This window comes from Nestor notabilis, unplaced genomic scaffold (assembly GCF_000696875.1).
Source record: "Nestor notabilis isolate BGI_N333 unplaced genomic scaffold, ASM69687v1 scaffold13326, whole genome shotgun sequence".
Lineage (NCBI taxonomy): Eukaryota > Metazoa > Chordata > Aves > Psittaciformes > Psittacidae > Nestor > Nestor notabilis.
Genome location: NW_009931551.1, coordinates 115,359 through 134,017, shown reverse-complemented (window position 1 = coordinate 134,017; position 18,659 = coordinate 115,359). Strand labels below are relative to the sequence as shown.

General features: G+C 43.1%; 1 protein-coding gene across 1 annotated transcript in view; it reads right to left on the bottom strand.

The window, feature by feature from the left end:
• Nucleotides 1-18,659, bottom strand: part of ARVCF (armadillo repeat gene deleted in velocardiofacial syndrome) — a 97,968-nt gene that overhangs the window by 12,232 nt on the left and 67,077 nt on the right. Inside the window, exons 10-11 of the mRNA XM_010015972.1 lie at nucleotides 1,496-1,623; nucleotides 435-585 (exon numbers count right to left, since the gene is read on the bottom strand). Of these exons, the coding sequence (XP_010014274.1) occupies nucleotides 435-585; nucleotides 1,496-1,623 (279 nt within the window). The remainder of the gene's footprint in view (nucleotides 1-434; nucleotides 586-1,495; nucleotides 1,624-18,659) is intronic.

The following is an 18,659-nucleotide window of genomic DNA, read 5'->3' as shown; positions in this document are numbered from 1 at the left end:
GGAAAGAGGAAGCAAGAAAAAAGGGACAACTTTAGAGCCCATGTTTAGGGGTCAAGACTCCCACTCTAATCTAAGCAGCAGGCCTAATGTCTCTGTAATGATCATATGCAACTAGGAGCACACATGCCATGTCAGTCAGAGCTAAGGAAGAGACAAGATACTTCTAAACCTACCTCTGCACACACTCTCCTCTCCTGCAAAAATCTACATCTGTTTTTACTCCCGAGTTAGAGATTTCCCACCAACCACACCTTGTTTGAATGGGCTGGAACTATATTCTGAGATGACAGCTCTCCACGTGGTGGCTACAGAGTAACCCTAGATAGTGTGGACGGAAACTCCATACAATAGAACCCCAGCACAAACGGCAGAAAGTATGAGGTATTTCAAGGGTATCCAAGATCCCAGCCTGGTTAGAAAAGGTCAGAACATACCTATAAGATCTTTATTGCGACGATCCATGGAAAGGTTTCTCAGGGCAATGGACACAGCCCTCACAACCTTGTCAGAGTCGGACTGGAGCAGCTCCACGAGCACTGGCAAGCCCCTCTCCTTCCGCACTGTTGCACGGATGTACGTGGACCACTGATTAGAACACACAAGGGAAAAGAAACAACACAAAGTACTGTGAGTTCATATACCTGCACTTTCCTTGCCCTCCAGGCATTTCTTTCATTGCTGTAAGTCACTTTTTCCCCTGAAAAGACTAGTTAGTTTGTGTGATGCATCCCGTAACCCATCACTCAAGTTCATCAAGCACCAAGGAAGGAAGGATGTAGAAGCTCATCCTACAGCTTAGCAAGCTGCTGGAGAAAGAGGGCAGAAATAGAAGGAGCATTATCTGCCAGCATCTGTTCTGTACACACCTCAGTGTGAGAACACACCCCTCTGGACTACAAACAAAGAGGTCATTTGGAGGGAACAGTAAAGTATCTAAAGCATCTGTTATCATCCAGCACCTCCAATTTCATGCTTTTATTCTGTTTCCTGATTGATTTTAAAATAAACTGTATTCAACACAGCTGTAAAACCACCCTGCTGATCCTCAGGCTGCCATGTGGTTCTCAAAGTGATCAGACATACCTATGAGAGAACTGCCTCATTAGTACTGGGGATGCTTCAGACAGGATCTTAGAGGACACTTTGGAGTGCAGTTTCCTGAGTAATCTAATAATCCAATGAATTAAGTATTCAGGACACTTAATCATCTAACAACACACGAAGAAGCAATGGTTAAGTGGTTTAAGTAGTAAAACCTGCCCATGGTTAAATCATCATGAGCTCAGTGGCACTTCCACTATGTAAACACCATCTGTCCAGATGATGAAAAATACCTTAAGTGGGCAAGTAAGATGGAAATAATTTCTGTGAAGTGCCCACCTCCTTCCTTTTAAAGATGTAAATGCACAAAGTAACAGCACACTTACAATGGGACATAGCTTTGTTCTTTACTTACACCAGGGAAACAAGAGACTAAAGAGAAAGCTGCACTCACTGTCCAGTTGCCAGCACTGAGATTCTGCAAAGCCCCTGCTGCAGCTTCCAGAGTGTTGAAGTTCTGACTTTCAGTGAGGATGGAGAGGTACAGCCGGACCACATCTGGCTGGTACAGCAATTCAAAGCCTGCACGTGGGGGAAGAGAACAGAAGCAAGAGATGCAATGGCATCATGAATACTCGTGTAACATACCTTTGTTCAATCATTCAAGAGAACAGGTAAAAGAAAGGCACATTACAGAAGGAAGGGCTTCTGCCATGTCCAGGGCATTCTAGCCATAGCTGCCAAAAATGGTGCACATGGGAACTCATGCCCTGAACATTCACCTGGGTCAAAGGTCCCTTTGCTTGTCTCCAGCTTGGTAATTGTTTTCCCAGAATCCGTGCTACACAGTGCCCTGCAGGCTGAGCCTATGCATGTAACAGCAAGATGACAAGAGACAACTTTTGTCTGCCACTATTCTTTCTTTGTGTCTCTAGATGGGGTTCCAAATTCATCTTGCACTCCTGTTGTCATTCAAATCTCTTTCATCACCTTTACAGACACAGACGACAGGCCCAAAGAGAGCAAGCTACACAATTGTATCAGCCACCCCGCTGCACACTGAGGTGACAAAAGAAAGACACAAGATGTCAAAGTGACTAGAATCCCCAGTTGGTAGGGACAGGCAGAAATGCTGACTCCAGGTCAAATATCAGGTAAAGAAACACACCAGCATTGTACCGCACTGGGAGACTGCAACAGACACGTTAACTAAATATCCCCAGAATCACTCTATCAGCTTTGCAGTTGAAGCACAACAGGAATGAGAACTATTCCCAGTTCTGCCAGGGATTTCCTTTTGTGGTGCTGAGTAATTGGCAGTACCATCCATGTCTTGACTTCCTCATCCATAGGATTAGTATTTATCCATCTGCCCACATTAAAAAGGGGGTCTTAGGCAACAACTCCATCATTCCAAGTCGTTGCATGTTTTGAAGCGTTTTTTGGAAGACTCTATCTTTCTTCTCTATGCGAAAGACAGGGAACCTACAAACACAAATCACTTCCTCTCTTCAGCAGTTTCTCTTGAAAACCATCCATCTCTCACATACATACTTTCCAGCACATATCATAGATGATGGTATTTCAGACATCTTGCATCAAACCTAGAAGCAAGAAGACTGGACAATGTTATCCTGGCCAGTGGATACCCCATCAATTATTTTTAGCCTGTTACTAAAGGTTTTCTGAAATTACAGCCTTGTATTTCAAATCTAGTAGTTACTGCTGTGGGGCTATGCGAGTCAAGGTCTCAGAACTCAGTACTTTAAACCTTGTACAATCCTACCCATAAACACAGGCCATGTTAAGCCCCTGGATATATAGGGCTTTTTATCCCATTGAAAGCAAGAAAACGCACTTAATTAGACAAGGGTTTCTTGCCTCCATACCGGAAAACTGATCTATGCACAAGGATCCATGAGCTCCCACGTGCTGGCTCCTTTCCTGCTCAGCTTCTCACATGCCTCCCAACATGCTTGCATTCTTCTCCAAGGACTGGATAGTTAACCTGCTCTGTGTCTGTGGCTGGTTTTAATGTCACCACTTGCTTGCTACCTGACACCCTACAGATATGCGCAAGCCACAACAGATGGCAATCCCCGAAGACATCCTGCCAATCCATACCACTTACTTTCCTCTTCTCCAATGTCCTCTCCTTGTGTTGGGAACATTGCCCTTTATATTGAATGCTGAGAAAAACTGTAGATACTTAATACATGAAGCATGAACAGTTGTATAGCTTTTTGCCATTCCTCAAATAGGTCTGTGATTATCTGACTCCAATATGACCTTCATATCACCTTTTCCTCTGCCACTTCACAAGGTGAATTGGCAATCTAGGAATCCTCAAGAAAAAACACTGATAAGCGTGCAGTATTCCTTTCCTGAACACTAGTACTTAAAAAAACTCCTAGGAGAGCTAACTGCAATTCTGGCACTGTGTTCTCTTTTAAGAAAGCTTTGCTGAAACGTAAATCAGATCAGCAGAAGAGTTAAGGCATATTCATTAACAGATAATATTCATACAGAACATTTACCACTGCTGTACTGGAGCTCAGACTTGCCTGTGGTTGAACAGTATGTAACTGTTCTGCCAGTCTCCTCTGATGGCTTTGTTTTAAAATGCCTAGTTATAATTTTGGCACGTTAGGGAACAGCCCCATATGTTCACCCTCTCCTGTTATTTAAGTGCAGTCTACAATGTACCCTTTCTGTCAGATATATTACTTTTTGACTGGACGCTATTCCTTCTTTGCACCACCTCACTGCATATGAATACTGAGAAGCAACAACCCTCTCACCTCTGCTTACCTCCTGTGGACAGAGCTGCATTCCAGTCACGCACCTCCCACCCACTTTTTGTCATTATTTCTCTTCATGCATGAAAGCCTCTTCTTTTCCTACTAACTAATGTAAGAGCATCTCAAAAACGTCTTCACCTTCTCCCTTCAGTAATGCACAGCATTTCTCCTGCTTTGGAGCATAAGCCCTTAGCCAGTTTGCTGGATGATTCCCACCGCATTCCACACATCCCCATCTCCCAACTACATTTATGCCCCTGCCCTATTAGCAACTGCTTTAAGCACAGTTAGCAAGTGCTATCACGAAACTTCTTCCTCCCTTGGGTCTCCCCTGCTCCTCTCAACTGCTTCAGGCTTCCAGCACTGCAGCACTTCTGTGTCAGCCTGGTTCTGCCAGAGAAAGACAGGCAGGAGTTGCTAAAACAAAGCATTATGAATGCCCCACATGGATGGCTGCTCATTAGCAGAGATGAGAACCTAATAGTGAGAAAGTTATTGCTGCACCGGAGGGTTTTTCCCTTATTGACAGCAAGCTGACACTTTTCATACGCATTATAGTCCCTTAAAAAGAAACAAACAAGTTTTCTATTTTCTCCATCTGCCTCCTGTCCTAATGAATCCAGCTCTGCTATTTATAGGATGCAATTTGTCTGAATTATTACAAATTTCCTTCCAGTGCTGCGTGGAGGCCTCGCACAGTTTTCCATGCAGCACTTGAAGCACGTTCCTGGGAGGCACAGCTGGTCTCACCTCCATTAAGCACCTGATTCTCTTCAAAACTGATTTCCTTAATTTCAAGATCATCTTAATTATTTTTTCAGGTACTGCTACTTTTGTGCAATATACGGGTAACTGCTTATATCCAGGTTTTTAAACGGAAATGAGAGAAGAGGGTCATTAGTGATGAGTAATACATCAAACAAGAAAAATTTCCACTGTTTTTCTTTAAAAAGCTATTTTAATTATAGCTCAGATTCAGCACTGTCCTTAAAAAGGTAATTTTCCTGGAATAAATGAGACTTTTCCATCAGTTACGGATTTGTGCTGAGTTGCAATCTGCACTGTTTCCTCCTGGAAAAGCATGGGGATAAGTCATTTATTACAAAAAGCAAAGTAAACAAGTTCATCATATTAGCTTTTGCCTTGTAGAGAAACAGAACACCCCTCAGACACTGATGTCATTGTAAGCATCAGACATGTTACTGCATCTACACACTCCCCCAGCTAATGGCATGAACGTGTGTAACGAAGGAAGAGCTTCCACATTAGACTCATCTTCACTGAAGTGCTGTAGTCTCATCTTCCTGAAAAAAGGAAGATGAGCTTCTTTGCAGCAGAGTTGCTCAAACTTGGCAAATGGATTAGTTCTGTGCGAAGTTCATGCTACCAGGAGATGCCAAGTGGATTATCCTTTATTTGCTCAAAGAAGAGTGACAGCACAGACAGTAATTTCAATCCTGAACAGAAAACACCTGAGGAATTAACTGGGACTGATTAGCCACCTCAATCCATTCAACCCTCAGTCCCTGTGCTAAGAATGATGCAGCAGTTCCTGGATTATCTCCTCCACAAACCTATTTGCTTTCATCTTGGCAATGCCAATTCTGTGCCTATACTTAGCTGCATTCTGGCAGTAACATAAAATAGTGCACCGGGTGCCTATCTCTGATACACCAGCTTAATCCCAAATTCAGACAACTCTTTGGAGCAAGGTTGCCAAATCTATTCCCCTTCACCACCCAACCCATTTATGATTTATTCTCCCCCTCAGGCATGGGAAATTATACATGTGTGGATGCTGGTCAGATGAGAGCTCTACTGCTGTAGCAGAAATGTGCTGCTTCGTTTTCTATCCATAGAGAAACTCTGGGTTGCTGTTTAAAAAGAGGCAAATTCATATGAAGCTGGAAAGACACTGGCAACACTGCAGGAAAAATTATAAAAACCCTAAATCTAGGAGAAAAAAAAGATCACTAACACGAACTCTGAGAGCTACTCATACATGCAGTGTCCACAGGCATGTTTACATCAGTGCTTTGATTCGGATGACTTTTGAAGCACTCCCACTTAATGTACTTTGGTTCCCAACACAGAGAAGTTGCAGCACCACCTGGACTGCAACTCCCTTTGGGGTGACACTAAACCGAGAGTTGCAGTCCAGGACCACAACGAAGGTGTGTTGATCAGGAATGGAAGCTGAAAGGCTGATCTGCTTGCCCTGAGCCGCATCTTCCGTGCTGGCCAATTCTGAGCGCAGGATGCGACAACCGCCGGCAGATGGAGCGAGAGGAGCCCAAACTGCAACTTCTCCGCAAGGTCATCTACTAACAGACTTTGAGGAATAAGCAAGCAGCTCCCTGAGCTACTAGAGCCAAAAGGAAAAGAAAGGTTAAAAAAAGAAAACCAAAAAGCAAAGACTCGTGTCAGTAAAAGAAATGAACAGTTTGATTCTGCAAGAAAGAAAAGCTCCACAGATCTTGGCCTCATGCCCTCTGCCAACAGCAGGCTGGTAACTTCATTACAGCCTGTGTAGTTCATTGTTTGCAAGTTAAGCAGTTGTAAACCAGAGTTTACAATTATTTGCTACAGAAATGTTTTCAGAACATGTAAGCAAGAAATCAGTGCTGCAGATCAACCCTCCCCTTCCAGGAACCCCTCTCCCTGCAGGCTGGATTTACAGAAGACTCCATGAGAAAACCCATAGGAGGCTGGGGGAAGGCAACTTGTTACTTTTATAAAACAGTAATCAGATCCTTAAAAAACCTGACCCATCAGCTCCATTCCATCTGTATGCTGTGCTGCAGCACCCGTGCACACAGCAGCTTGAATGCCAACATAAACTTGCAAGATTCTTCTAATTGAAAGGCTTAACAGTAGCAAAAACACAGCCAGCTCCAACAGAGCCAAATGCTTGGAATAATTGATGGAGAATGCAGCTCGATGCAGATACATGTAGAATACTGAACGTCATACCACAGAGGCATTTTGCACAGAAGCAAACTTCTGCAACAAATGAAGAAGAAATAAGAGGTGGAAAGTTCTGAGTAGTCCCTACAGCTTCCACTTCAAGGTACAGCACAAGTCAGGACAGGTATTACTGCAGAGATTCAATCATGAATGCAGCATCCACCACTGTGCAGGAGCTCTGAAGACAGACAGAACAGCCTTTGAATAGTATTGAAAAGAACAACCAGAATAATATGGGACACACGAGACTCAAATCAGGCTTAAGGGAATGTTTAAGAGAAGTTTTTCTATTTAGAAAATGAACACCACAATGTGTGACCTTTCCAACTAATCTACTAAGACACACACAAGTTCTAAAATTACATAAACTCTTCCCAGCTCACCACATACTCCCACAATGAAAGCAGCAATGGCACGCTAGTTAAAAAGGGGAGCAAGCAACCCCCCACCCCAAAGGATGTAACAAGAATGTTATAGCAGCACTACCAAGTGTGGAGGTATGCAAAAAACCAACACAAGGAGCTGAGCTGACTTCAGGGAAGACAGAAAAGCAGCAAGGAAAGGAAATGGGAGGGCAAGGCAGTGCGGGAGAAATAAGGATGCCTGGGAAAGCAAACTCTCTTTTGCTATTTCTCTTATTCTTTACATTTCCCAAGCTCCACAAGTTGACAAAGTAACTTCTCTAACAGCGAGTGCTTTGTAAGAGGTCGGTTATATTCCACTTCATAGTCACAGAATATGCAATTTAACAAAGAGATGGTTCAATTAAATAAAACCCCTTCTGACCTTGCCTGAGTTCCAGCACTTCTGTTTTCTGTGAGCAGATATTTTAAAGGTAATACAGCTTTCCCTTTCCAAAGGACCTGCAAGCAGCATTTCTCCCAACAGCATTTGACACCCTGCCCAGTAACAAAGCCTTTTTTCAAGCATATGTAGGCAAGTCTCTTGGCAACTGCAGATGTTCTGTTAACAGCCTTCTCTCCTCTGTTCACTAATCAGCAGTGAAGGCTCTGGAGGACCAATACTTAATAAGGATCTGAAAGCTGCTGCTGCTAACTAGAGCACCACCCAAGCTACTAGTTCAAAAGGGGAATGTGCTGTCCCCCACAGGCCTGTTACTGAAGGGCAGGGCATACCTGGCAGCCAGGCTGATGCAGGAGAAGGGAGAATTGCTAAATGTCTCCACCGAAAGGGAGAGGAGGCACCTGGGTGAACTGCAGCACATTTAAGCGTTTGTAGGTCACCTCTTGGCAGTGAATTTTGCTTGGTTTTGAGAAACACCATTGTTATAAGCAACAATGCCTTGGACCCGAAGTTAACATTAAGCCCTTTGGCTGAATGATTAAAATGGATGGCTCATGTAAATAGATTTCCCTACCACAGTCACAGAAGACTTGCATCTGACCTTGGAGACACTAAGTACAGTACACAAAATGTTAACACTTGCTCTCTCACCAGTTTCTCTGATCCAAAGTTATTGTTATTTACTTCACAGTGATAATCGAATGCATTTTCTTTTAAAGGAATAGGACAATCATGTTACTCCAAAAGCAAGTCTGTTTTGAAATGCAATTTGTATCTAAGAATCAAAAATTAAATAGCATTTTCCCTCTCTCACACACACAAAACACACACTGGAGTCTCTGCTTTGTGACCTACATATAAAGCATGATCTGTTTGGAAGTACAGGCTCCCCTTTTGCCATAACCAGATCCCCATGGGGTTTGCAACCTCCCAGAATGCTGCCCAGGCCCTGCATCCCCACTGCAGAATCTCAGGATGGGATCTGGTTCCAAATCCTGGCTGACAAGTGAATAGCAAACTAATTGGCACCACAGTTCTGCCAGCTCTGCAGCGCTTCACAGTGTGACACTGCTGACACTGAGGCGTTACAAGGTTCCTGTACTGCTCGTAGCACAGGCACACCTGAGACTAAGCTAAGGGTAAACACTCTCTTGTCTGGAGAAATCCTGTCTTTGGTAGCCTCAGGGGTTGTTCCTTACCCTTGTCTCTATTTTAAGACAAAAGACAGATGAGGCTTAGCAGCCTGGTGATCTCGATAATGGTGGATCAATATGCCAGGAGAGCAGCAATGAGAATGCTCCCAGATATGGACAATCTTGCCTGCTGCCTGCAGGGAAGCATCTTCCTGAAGCTTTCAGGTTGAACTCATGCCTCTAACAGCCAAAAGGACACTGGGCACTGCAATGATGTGATTGCACTGGGGACTTCTTAAACAGACAGCATTTGGCCCTTGCACACAAGATCAATACTAAGCTTGTCACTGTTGTTTCCCTGCTGTCTGCTATGTAACAGAAATACTAGAACAACAGTGGACAAGACCAAATGTCCATGCTTATTCTTTTCGATCTCAGTGCCACTGCTGCTGTTACTGACCACGGGTGCTTCTGATACGTCTGTTCCTGTCTCTGCGAGGGCCCAGAATTACACACGACTGACTTGTTTTCCTTCTCTTTCCTGAAAGGACCCAGATGGTAGCACTTGGTGACTGCTCACATGCCCTGAGGGGTGTTCTTGTTCGTGGCACCAATCAGCTCTATTTTGTCACCCCTCCTTTTCAGCCACAGATAGCGATTGCAAAGACTGCACAATCCACGCTAGAAATGAGAACACTGTGCCCCTCTGGCTTGTTTGGCTTCTGGCGTTTGGGCCAGTTACACCAGTAGATGTGGAAGCTCAGGGAAGTGTCAACTAACTGTCCTCAGAGCTGCAAGCACATGACAAGAACATATATGGACACCACAGTAACTCAAAAATGTAGCACAGCCAAAGACCATTCCCTATTTGCAACTCTGAAAAGATGCAGTAACAGAGTGATACTACAGAAAGCCTCACTTGATACGAAAGGCATGAAAATGGTTCCTCTCTTCTTAATGGGGAAAGCTTTTAAACAAAGGAGTCTCTAGGCTGGAACTTGCTTACTCTCTGCCCTGGTAGGGCTTGAATTCCCTGCTTTTGGGGTATATTGCAACCCTTTTCCATTTAGCTAAGCTTTCCCAGAGGAACAAAAGAAACGGAGAAACAGCTGGCAAAGCTAATGAGGACTGGGAACTTGAGGAAAATTAATACTTTTCACATTATATAAACAAATGTGTTTTTACAACTGTACATTCATGTATACATGCCAGAACACTTGTGTTTTCAGGGACTTTTCCTTAAACTAGAAGATCAAAATCAGGTAAAAAACCCCCATACCCAGCACAGTAAAACATGCTACTGCTTTTCTGATCACAGCTGCCATGTGATGCAGCTGAAGAGGCCTGAGATCTGGGACAGAATCTTTGCCATGCCATTACTTGTGCAGAGGCTTCATTGTCCAGCCCAACCATCCGCAGGCTTACCGTACCACACGTGTTTATTACAAAGGGATACACTGAGTGATTCCCTGAAGGAAAGTGCTTTAAAAAATAACAAAAAAATCACACCACAGCTATGTCCAGCCATAAACCACAATGTGTTGCTGTTAGTATCTTATCAACAAGTATAAAAGCCTCATAACACAAAAATGCCTCAGAACTAGTCATCACTGAAAATCAACAGCACTGTTAAGGGACTCCTTCCTTTGACTTGTGGCAGCCTGGACCTACCATTTTCTTTCCTCTGGTCTTCGGTGTGCGTTTAACTAAGGATCATGTGTTCCAAATTGCCCTTTTTTGGCCTCAAGCCCCTGTAAAACTCAGCTTTGCAGTTCCAGATGCCAATCAGCTGCTCTGACTCCAGGAAGCTAACGAGCTTTTAGCTTCCTCCCAGCTCAGTCGTAGAAACCTGTCTGCAGAGAAAAGCCTACTGCAAAAGGAGCCATGGCTCCACGTGCCACTTAAGTGAATTTACTTTATTAAAGATTCTGACATGATTCAGAACTGTTTAGATATTGAACAGCTTTATAAAACTTACTGCCAGAAAGCCCCAGCAAGTAGGGAAGCACAGAAAAGGGGGAAAAACCCCATTGTGGCAGGCAGCTGCATGGCAACATGAAAAACCCTGCATGGTAGTACTTACTTACTTGAAATATCCACACATCCTCAGACACTACGTACCAAGTTATGCCAGAGAGGTGGAAAAAGCACAGAAAACTCTTTCTTGTAAGTATCTTCTTTCCTGTCTCCAAGAGAGCTCTATGAAATTCACTCGACCATGAGGCTGGGTACGGTCCCACTAAATACCCTCCCCTGCTACATGACTTATATTGAACACAGTAGGCCAGTAAACCAAAGCTCATAAGGGGCTGTGGAGTGAAAGAGAGGCCACAGTGCTGTATACAGCAAAGCTAGCTGTAAGTTCCAGCATCAGGTGGGACCCAGCTGGGTGACTGGGGAGTGCTGTACTTGCCCACCCGTGCACTGGTACTGCAGAGTCAGCAGCCAGAAGGCAGCAGCCAGTGGTCCCGGCAGCCTGGCTGGTGCTGGGGGTGACTGCAGCAAGTGGCCACTGTTTTGCCTGGAAGCAGCAGCCATGCTCCTCCAGACCTCCACGGATGAGATTTCTCTCCCCTAGGCCTGTGGTGAGTCAGTGCATGGAGGGTCCTACAGCCTTTGTGCCATCAGCCCTTCTCTGCCTTTACATGCTGGAATGCTGGCACTGAATCTTAACCAGCAAGGCAAACCCAAATCCTCCATCACTCGGGAATGTACAGAAACAGGACTGCTTTGTCAGGTATGGCACTATGGGGGTTTCCACTCACTGAGCTTCAAAACACTGCCCTGCTGCTGAGGGACTTTGTGCTCTGGTTTGAAAGCTCGCACGCTCCTGACGAGCATTTGGATGTATCAGCTATGGGCACTGCTTAGAGCCGCGACAGACAAGGATCGACAGACAGTATCTCCACTTGGGCTTGCGCCTGTCAGGTTCTCCCCTTTGCAGCCTGCCTGAGTTTTATCTTCAGTGCCAAGGGAAAAACAACTTCAAGAGAAAAACCAAATCTTTCAGAGCTCCTGCACACTGAACTATGCTTGGAAGCCAATTTGAAAGCTTCTTTCTGGGTTACTCAAGCTTCGCCAGGTCTACGTATACTCCCACTTCTCGTCATGATTTTTATATTAAGTCTCATAAATGGTCATAAGCCATTACACAGGTATTTGGTTATACATATCAATGCAGCTGCTTGTTAGAGGCCTGTCTGCTTAAAGCAGTGAAGGCGGAACTCCACACCTTGAATTCCTCAAATAAGAAGGAAGAATAAATCTGTCTATTCTGCAGTGGATATACCCTCACAGAAACATCAAACGCTTCCCACTAGGAAGGAAACATTTGGATATAAACAACTAACCTTTTAGGGGGAAAGGTTACCAGAACCCAAGCTGAGAAGAAACTGGCAGGTCCATTCTCAGCCTAGAGAAATGAAAGGTCAGTGATTCCCAATCACCAGGACTGATAATGGAAGCCTGTTTGGTTCATTACAAGAACAGTTCTGCAATCTTGCCTTTATAAGCATTTTATAAGCAAATGCCATATGGAAAGACTCCCTCATGTTATTAAATAATTTATTATACGCCAACCCAAACACTTCCTCCAATCCTGTTTGTGTCCTGAAATTGCTGATTAGTTCCTGCTACAGCTTCCAAAGTCAAAAGTGTGTTTCAATTCCTCTCTCCATTTCACGAAAGCTGCCACACGCACCCAAAGGCAGCCCAGTGCCTCTAATCTGTCTCAATTACAGTCACGATGCTGCTGTCAGGCAATTTAAGTATCTCCCAAGCACTCAAGAAAAAGAATATGATGTATTCAATGTCAAATAAATGTCAGGTCAGAGCAGAAGCAGCACGAACAGAAGGTTTTCTTCAACTTCTCTAATGAAAAATAGACCTGGCAGCCCAGGTTTTCAAGGTACAGTATCAGGGTACTTTATTTCCATGGATTTCAGCATAAGATAGAAACTTTAATGCCTTCAAGAACAAAGATTTTCTACCCATTCTCAAAGCACTGTATCCAGGCAGGGACTACAGATGGTGAGAGGCAAGAGAAGATGCTGCTGCTCCTCCCTCATTTGAACTGGAACACACTGGGATGTATCACCTCAACGGCATGAAGGGATACTCTCCTTTCTGCTTATTAGAAAACAAGGGAAGTTTCTACTAGATGTAAACATATCTGCTGTTTGATGCACTGACTGAATATCTGATAATCACAGGCAGAACTGACACAAAACTAGCTATGCCTGTAGAATTATAGGTTTCCCGACAACATGGACCTTGCTATAAAACTTAAATTTGGACCAGAATGTGAGATAAGATAACATGATCTGGAGAGAAATAGCTCTCTGAGGCCTTAGCTATTTTATAACCTCATATAAATCTATTTGCAAGTTAAAAAAATATAGAAAAAAGAAAGAGAAAAAGGACTGGGGCTGCAGCGTGTAGCACTGAATGAGATACTTGGTGGAAACAAAAAGAGGAAGCACAGAGACATTTTTCAAGAGGCAACAGGGAAACATTCCACAGCATCCAAGTGCAGCCTGTCCCATCTTGACACCCTCCGGAATGGCCTGCAGTCACAAACCACCAGAAGGTCATAGGAGAAATTTTACAACAAAGCCACAGCAGATACAATCTCAAACAACTCTGACAGCTTCTTTGAAACTTCTTCATCAGTGCTAAAACAGTGAAAAGATCTCTCACCCAAAAGCCACTTTGTTTAGTGGAGTTTTCAATTTCAATGCAGCTTTCTTGTAATGTTATGCAATTAAAAATTGAGCTTAAGACTACCCATGTAAAAGACTCTAAGCAGAAGCTGACACTTACTGTGGAGGTTGTTTATGCCTATAGAAACTCTGAAAAGGTCAGTATAAGTGTAAATAAGGTGAGAAAGTTCCTCAAGAGTATAAAAATTTCCATCATGTTACTATCTATGCCTATTTCTAATCACTCATATATGCGAGGCAGTGTTATGACTGCCCTGATGGCTCTCATGGGCCATCTGTGTGCATAGCTGGATCTAGAAAGAGGTGTCCAGGCTGCAGTGAGAGGACACACACACATTTTAACTGTTTCAGGGAAACTGGGATCAAGCCACATAGACAACTGTTAATGCAGTTTAATTTCAATGGGTTTAATCTCAGCATTGCTTTCAACAAGCAGGTATGTAGGATTTGGCAAGGACCTGTTTGTTAGGATTTATCTGTTAACCAAGACCTTGCAGAACCACCTAAATCTAAGTCACACATGCCTTTACCAAGTCTTAAGTTTTAGACACTAGCACTGAAGGCAAATACTCTCCTAGAAGCAGTGTTCATGTGATTGAAAAAATAGGATTAGGTCTTGTGCTCCTAAAACACACACACACTTTCTCATTCCTTGAGAAATCTCATGCATGCTGCAATGCAACTAACATCTCAGTCATCCTCAACGTTTCTCATCTCTCCTCTTACACATCTGCAAGTTGCCTTTGTGCTCTGCAGTGATCACTAGCACGTTTTATGACTCAACACACAAAGCATCCCAAAAAGGGAAGTGAGAAACCTACATATGCAAGGAATGCAGACTTCCAATTTCCTAAGTGTTTAAAGGTCACTGGGGATGCTCCCGTTAAGGCAGATCCTTTCTCTAAATCTTATTCTTGTCTGCTCGTATTTATATTTTGAGTGAGTCTTTGGAGATGCTTTTCTTGCTCATCATTTTTAAGCTCTCAGCAGGGCAAGATATAATAATCATGATTACAGATCTGCTGGTTATGATTTTAGAGGTCTCAAAACAGAACTCATTAGATTAAATATTGTTCCTGGCTCTGTATGTGAGGGACACAAAGAACTGACATTTCCTAATGGAACGGGTTTGCTAGCTGGCTTGTTAGCATGAGCCAGGAAGAAAGACATTGCTTTAGGAATCAGGAAACCTCCTCTCTGTTCCTCTCTCTCCCCTCTCTGCCACTGAAATGCCATCTAACTGCACTCTCACTTCAGTGGTCCGTGTCTCCCTCTCCCCTCCCCCACACTATTTCTGTCTTGCCTATCTAGACTCAGTGTATTCAAGTGGACTGTCACAGTGTGCTGGGTACTTACACTTTACTGAGGCTACTGGTGAAAGAGAACGCAAAGTTGCTCTAAATGTTTCCTACAAAAGCAACTATATATTCAGTAAAGTAAGGAGACCCCAAGGCATGGAAAACATGACCAAACAGGACATGAGGTGGAAGGATTGCTCGTCACATATTCTCCTTCCAGATAAGCCTGAATCACTGTCTATTCCTAAAGAGACAAAGAGCATACCATGCTATTATGGAATTCCAGATTTCCCTATGACCAAGACACAGAAAATTCAGGGCTGAAACTAAGGTCTGAGAGGATGAAATAAAAATGCTCTCCTTTCTACCACATACTGATCAATATTCACACTGATCATCTGAAAATGCCTGGGTCAGCAATCAAGCCCTCAGTGGGTTCAGAGCAATGAACAGTTGGATTGACATTGCTTTCTAAACCATGCAGATGTGAGATTCCCCCGCCTCCGGTTGGCAGGTAAATTTAAGTGTCTGCTTTACAATGTAAAACGCTTGCCTCTCAGTTCAAGGTCACTTTTCTTCCATCCACAGTTAGAGGTATATGGCACATTAAGTCATGTTAGAGAAGGGGGAGCTTTTAAGCCTGTGCAGAGCACTCAGGGTTATCGAAATAAATAAGACTTTATATAGCAGCTTTCACATTCAACATCTCTCAAAGTGGTTTACAAAGTAATGAGTCAGATAATAGGACTGCAGCAGCTGTGCAGGTAACCACACCAGAAATTAATGCTGAGAAAACAGAAGTCTTAATTTTGTGATTCTTTTTATTTGCCTTTCTGCAAAACACGACTGCAGCTTCAGTCTGACTAATGAGCATCAGTGACTTCTGCAATTTAGAATGCACAGGTTAATTGGCAGTCCAGTTTATTTTAATTTTCAGATTAACTCCATGATTAAAACTCTCCATTAACTATAATAAATACTGGTCAAACAAAAGTGGAAAAAATGCTGGACTCCTTACTGCATGTTCCTCCCCTGTCTTGGCTGCATTATAAGGAAAGCGGCCTTGCCTGATCTCTAGTACCTCAATTTGCAATTAGTTCAGAATCACACAACTATTTCATTTTTATTCCCCTTTCTCTCCCCCATCATTAGACGTTGTAAGCAGACCCCAAAAGATTGATTAACATAGTGTTGAGAGGTCCAGGGTTTATTGTGCTGGCACCAGAGAAAGTGTGCATTATAAGTAAAAATATATTTGTCTTTTAAAAAAGCCATACCTTGGGAGAATAAAAAATAACAATAATAAAATTAACCTGAGATCCACCTATTAAGATGTATTTTGCACATATGCTCCTTTCCCAGGTTCCACTGGAAAACAGGTGCTCTCATTCTTCTTCCCACCTGATTCACCTGGCTAGCTGTCAGGGATTAAGTTGTTCTGCAAAAACCTGATTTCTAAAATAACCCATGCTGTTGTTTTTTGCAGATAAACTTTTTAGGCTGACTTTGTAATCACTTAACAAGAGTCACACAGAACAATTACAGTCACCTGGGCCAGCTTCCTGCTCAAAGCAGGCTCAGTACTGAATTTAGACCAAGTTATTTATGCCTGTGTCCAGTCAGGTCTTGAAATCCTTCAATGACAGAGAAACCTTCAAAACCTCTCTGAGGAATCTGTTCCAATGCTTAATTACAGGGCATCAGCCTGCATTTCTGTGGCCAAAAGAATACCAGATGGGACAGCTGGAGCACCCCTGACAGACGCTTTAAGTAAGATTTGAGAGATGTCTGTCTAGTGCTGAGTTCTGACAGCACCTGAGTCATGTAGGCCTTTGGGAAAGTTATCCACATTCCAATTACTCCTCAAGGCATAGCCTTTATAAAACTCACCTGGAGCTATAACTACTTCCTTTACTTAAGCAGACACTATTTTGGGAAATCTGGCAAGGGACTTAAATCGACATTACACCATTTTTCTGGCTCAGCTGTTCTGAAACTTTCTGCTGTTCTCTTAACTTGCCAAGTGGCTTCGTCAGCAAGAACTTTGCTGCGGTACTTTTGATGGACACCAGAGACAACCGTAACTTTGTGCAACGAGGTTTTGGTAATTGATTTTGACATGAAATTTCATCTCTAAATTCAAACAGAAACAGAGTTCCTCTTCCTTGCACTTCACAATAGCGCTGGCGAGGCAGGCAGGAGAACTTCCCCATCCCTAACCCTCTTCAAGTATCATCTCATTTTTTATGCTTATGCTAAAAGGGGAGCACGGGGGACAGGGGAAGTCTCTGGGCTTTCATTGTTATTTCTTAACTGAAACTGAGTATGGCATGGCAGAAAATCTGACATAATGCAAGAGTGATGGATGGACTTTTTCACTGCAGTGACTAAGTCCCAAGACTGAGGCAGTTACAGTTACATGGGATAAACACCTCCCCACCAACTCCTGCTTTTATTCCTGGCAGACTTTCATGGCACGCTGTCGTTTTAATAAACAGTCCTTGAGCAGCAACCGTAGAATGAGCTACGCTCTGTAATAACAGGCATTCTATTTTAGAGTAACAATTAGAATTGCTTGTAGAACAGAAATGCTAAATAAGACAGGCAAAAACATACACAAACCAAAGTGGGGGACAAAAACAGTATTAACCATTCTTAGCTGGGGCAAACAGTACAGGGAAGGCTGTGAAAAGGAAAAAATATGACAACTGTCACTTTCCAACATTAACTATTTTATCATCAGAAATGTTATCCAAGTATAACAAACATGGAAATTCAGTCAGTGGTTGAAGGGTTAAGATCCTGCATTGCCAGAGAGCACACGTTGCTATAACTAAAGTAAATGTTGTAGCTGGGCTGTAAAACTTGCCAAAGTCTCAAATTATGTGTTGGTTTCTGTATCTACCTATCTGTACAAGCATCATAAATAATACAGTTGAACTTCTCCATAAAAATGCACAGTAACGTCCATAGTAAGAATATAAAGCAATTCATAGTATTAGGTATTTTCAAAATACTCTACAACATGAACTCCTCAGTCCATTCACATGACATCCCACTGGAGCAAGCCACTACCATCCACCCCTTTAGCAGAAATGATGTTTTTAGTTTTCTGTCACTGTGGTGCTACCAACAGTTGTGACACACAATACTTGGGCAGAATTCTACTGTTTTTACAAACAGATCATGTACACTCCATCTGCACTGGTTATCAGAGCAGCAGTGAAACTATCAGGAACTATTTTAGTGAAGGCAGAGGCAGTAGCGGACACTTCACAAACGAGTTCACTATAGCCCCAGATCTGAATGCAATTAACTTGCCTAAGGCCACTCAGCAGGTCAGTAGCAATGCTGGAATGTAAAAATGAGACTTTCTTACTTCCAGCTCAGTCTTTCGCTGAAGCTCCAGATCACTCCATCTCCTCAGTAGCTGCTGTAATTACCATGTGCTTGAGTGGACTTCCTGCTGTTTAGTTTTTCATAGGCTACTTTATTGTGCAAGTATATACAGGCTGTTCTAGTTTAAGATGTTATAACCACACGCATAAGTCTCATTTTCTGTGCATTTATAACTTGGCCACAAATTCACATCAAGTTTGAAAGGGAATTTACCACCTGGGATTCCTGTCTTTTGAAGATGCTGCTAGTTATTATAATAGATCTATATTCTTGGTTATCAGCCTCAGGCAACAAGGAGCTGGAAGCTGACTACTGGAGTTATTTTCTAGTCCCATAAGAATCACAGGAGAAAAAACCTAAAGGTGGAGAGGGAGAGTCTTGTCTCCTGCCAGCTTTTCCTCTCCAGTCAGGAACACTGAACATTCAAGAATGCAAGAAAAGAATAAAGAGGAGGAATAGTTGTGGCTGCTCATTCACCTTAGAGGTAAGTCAGAT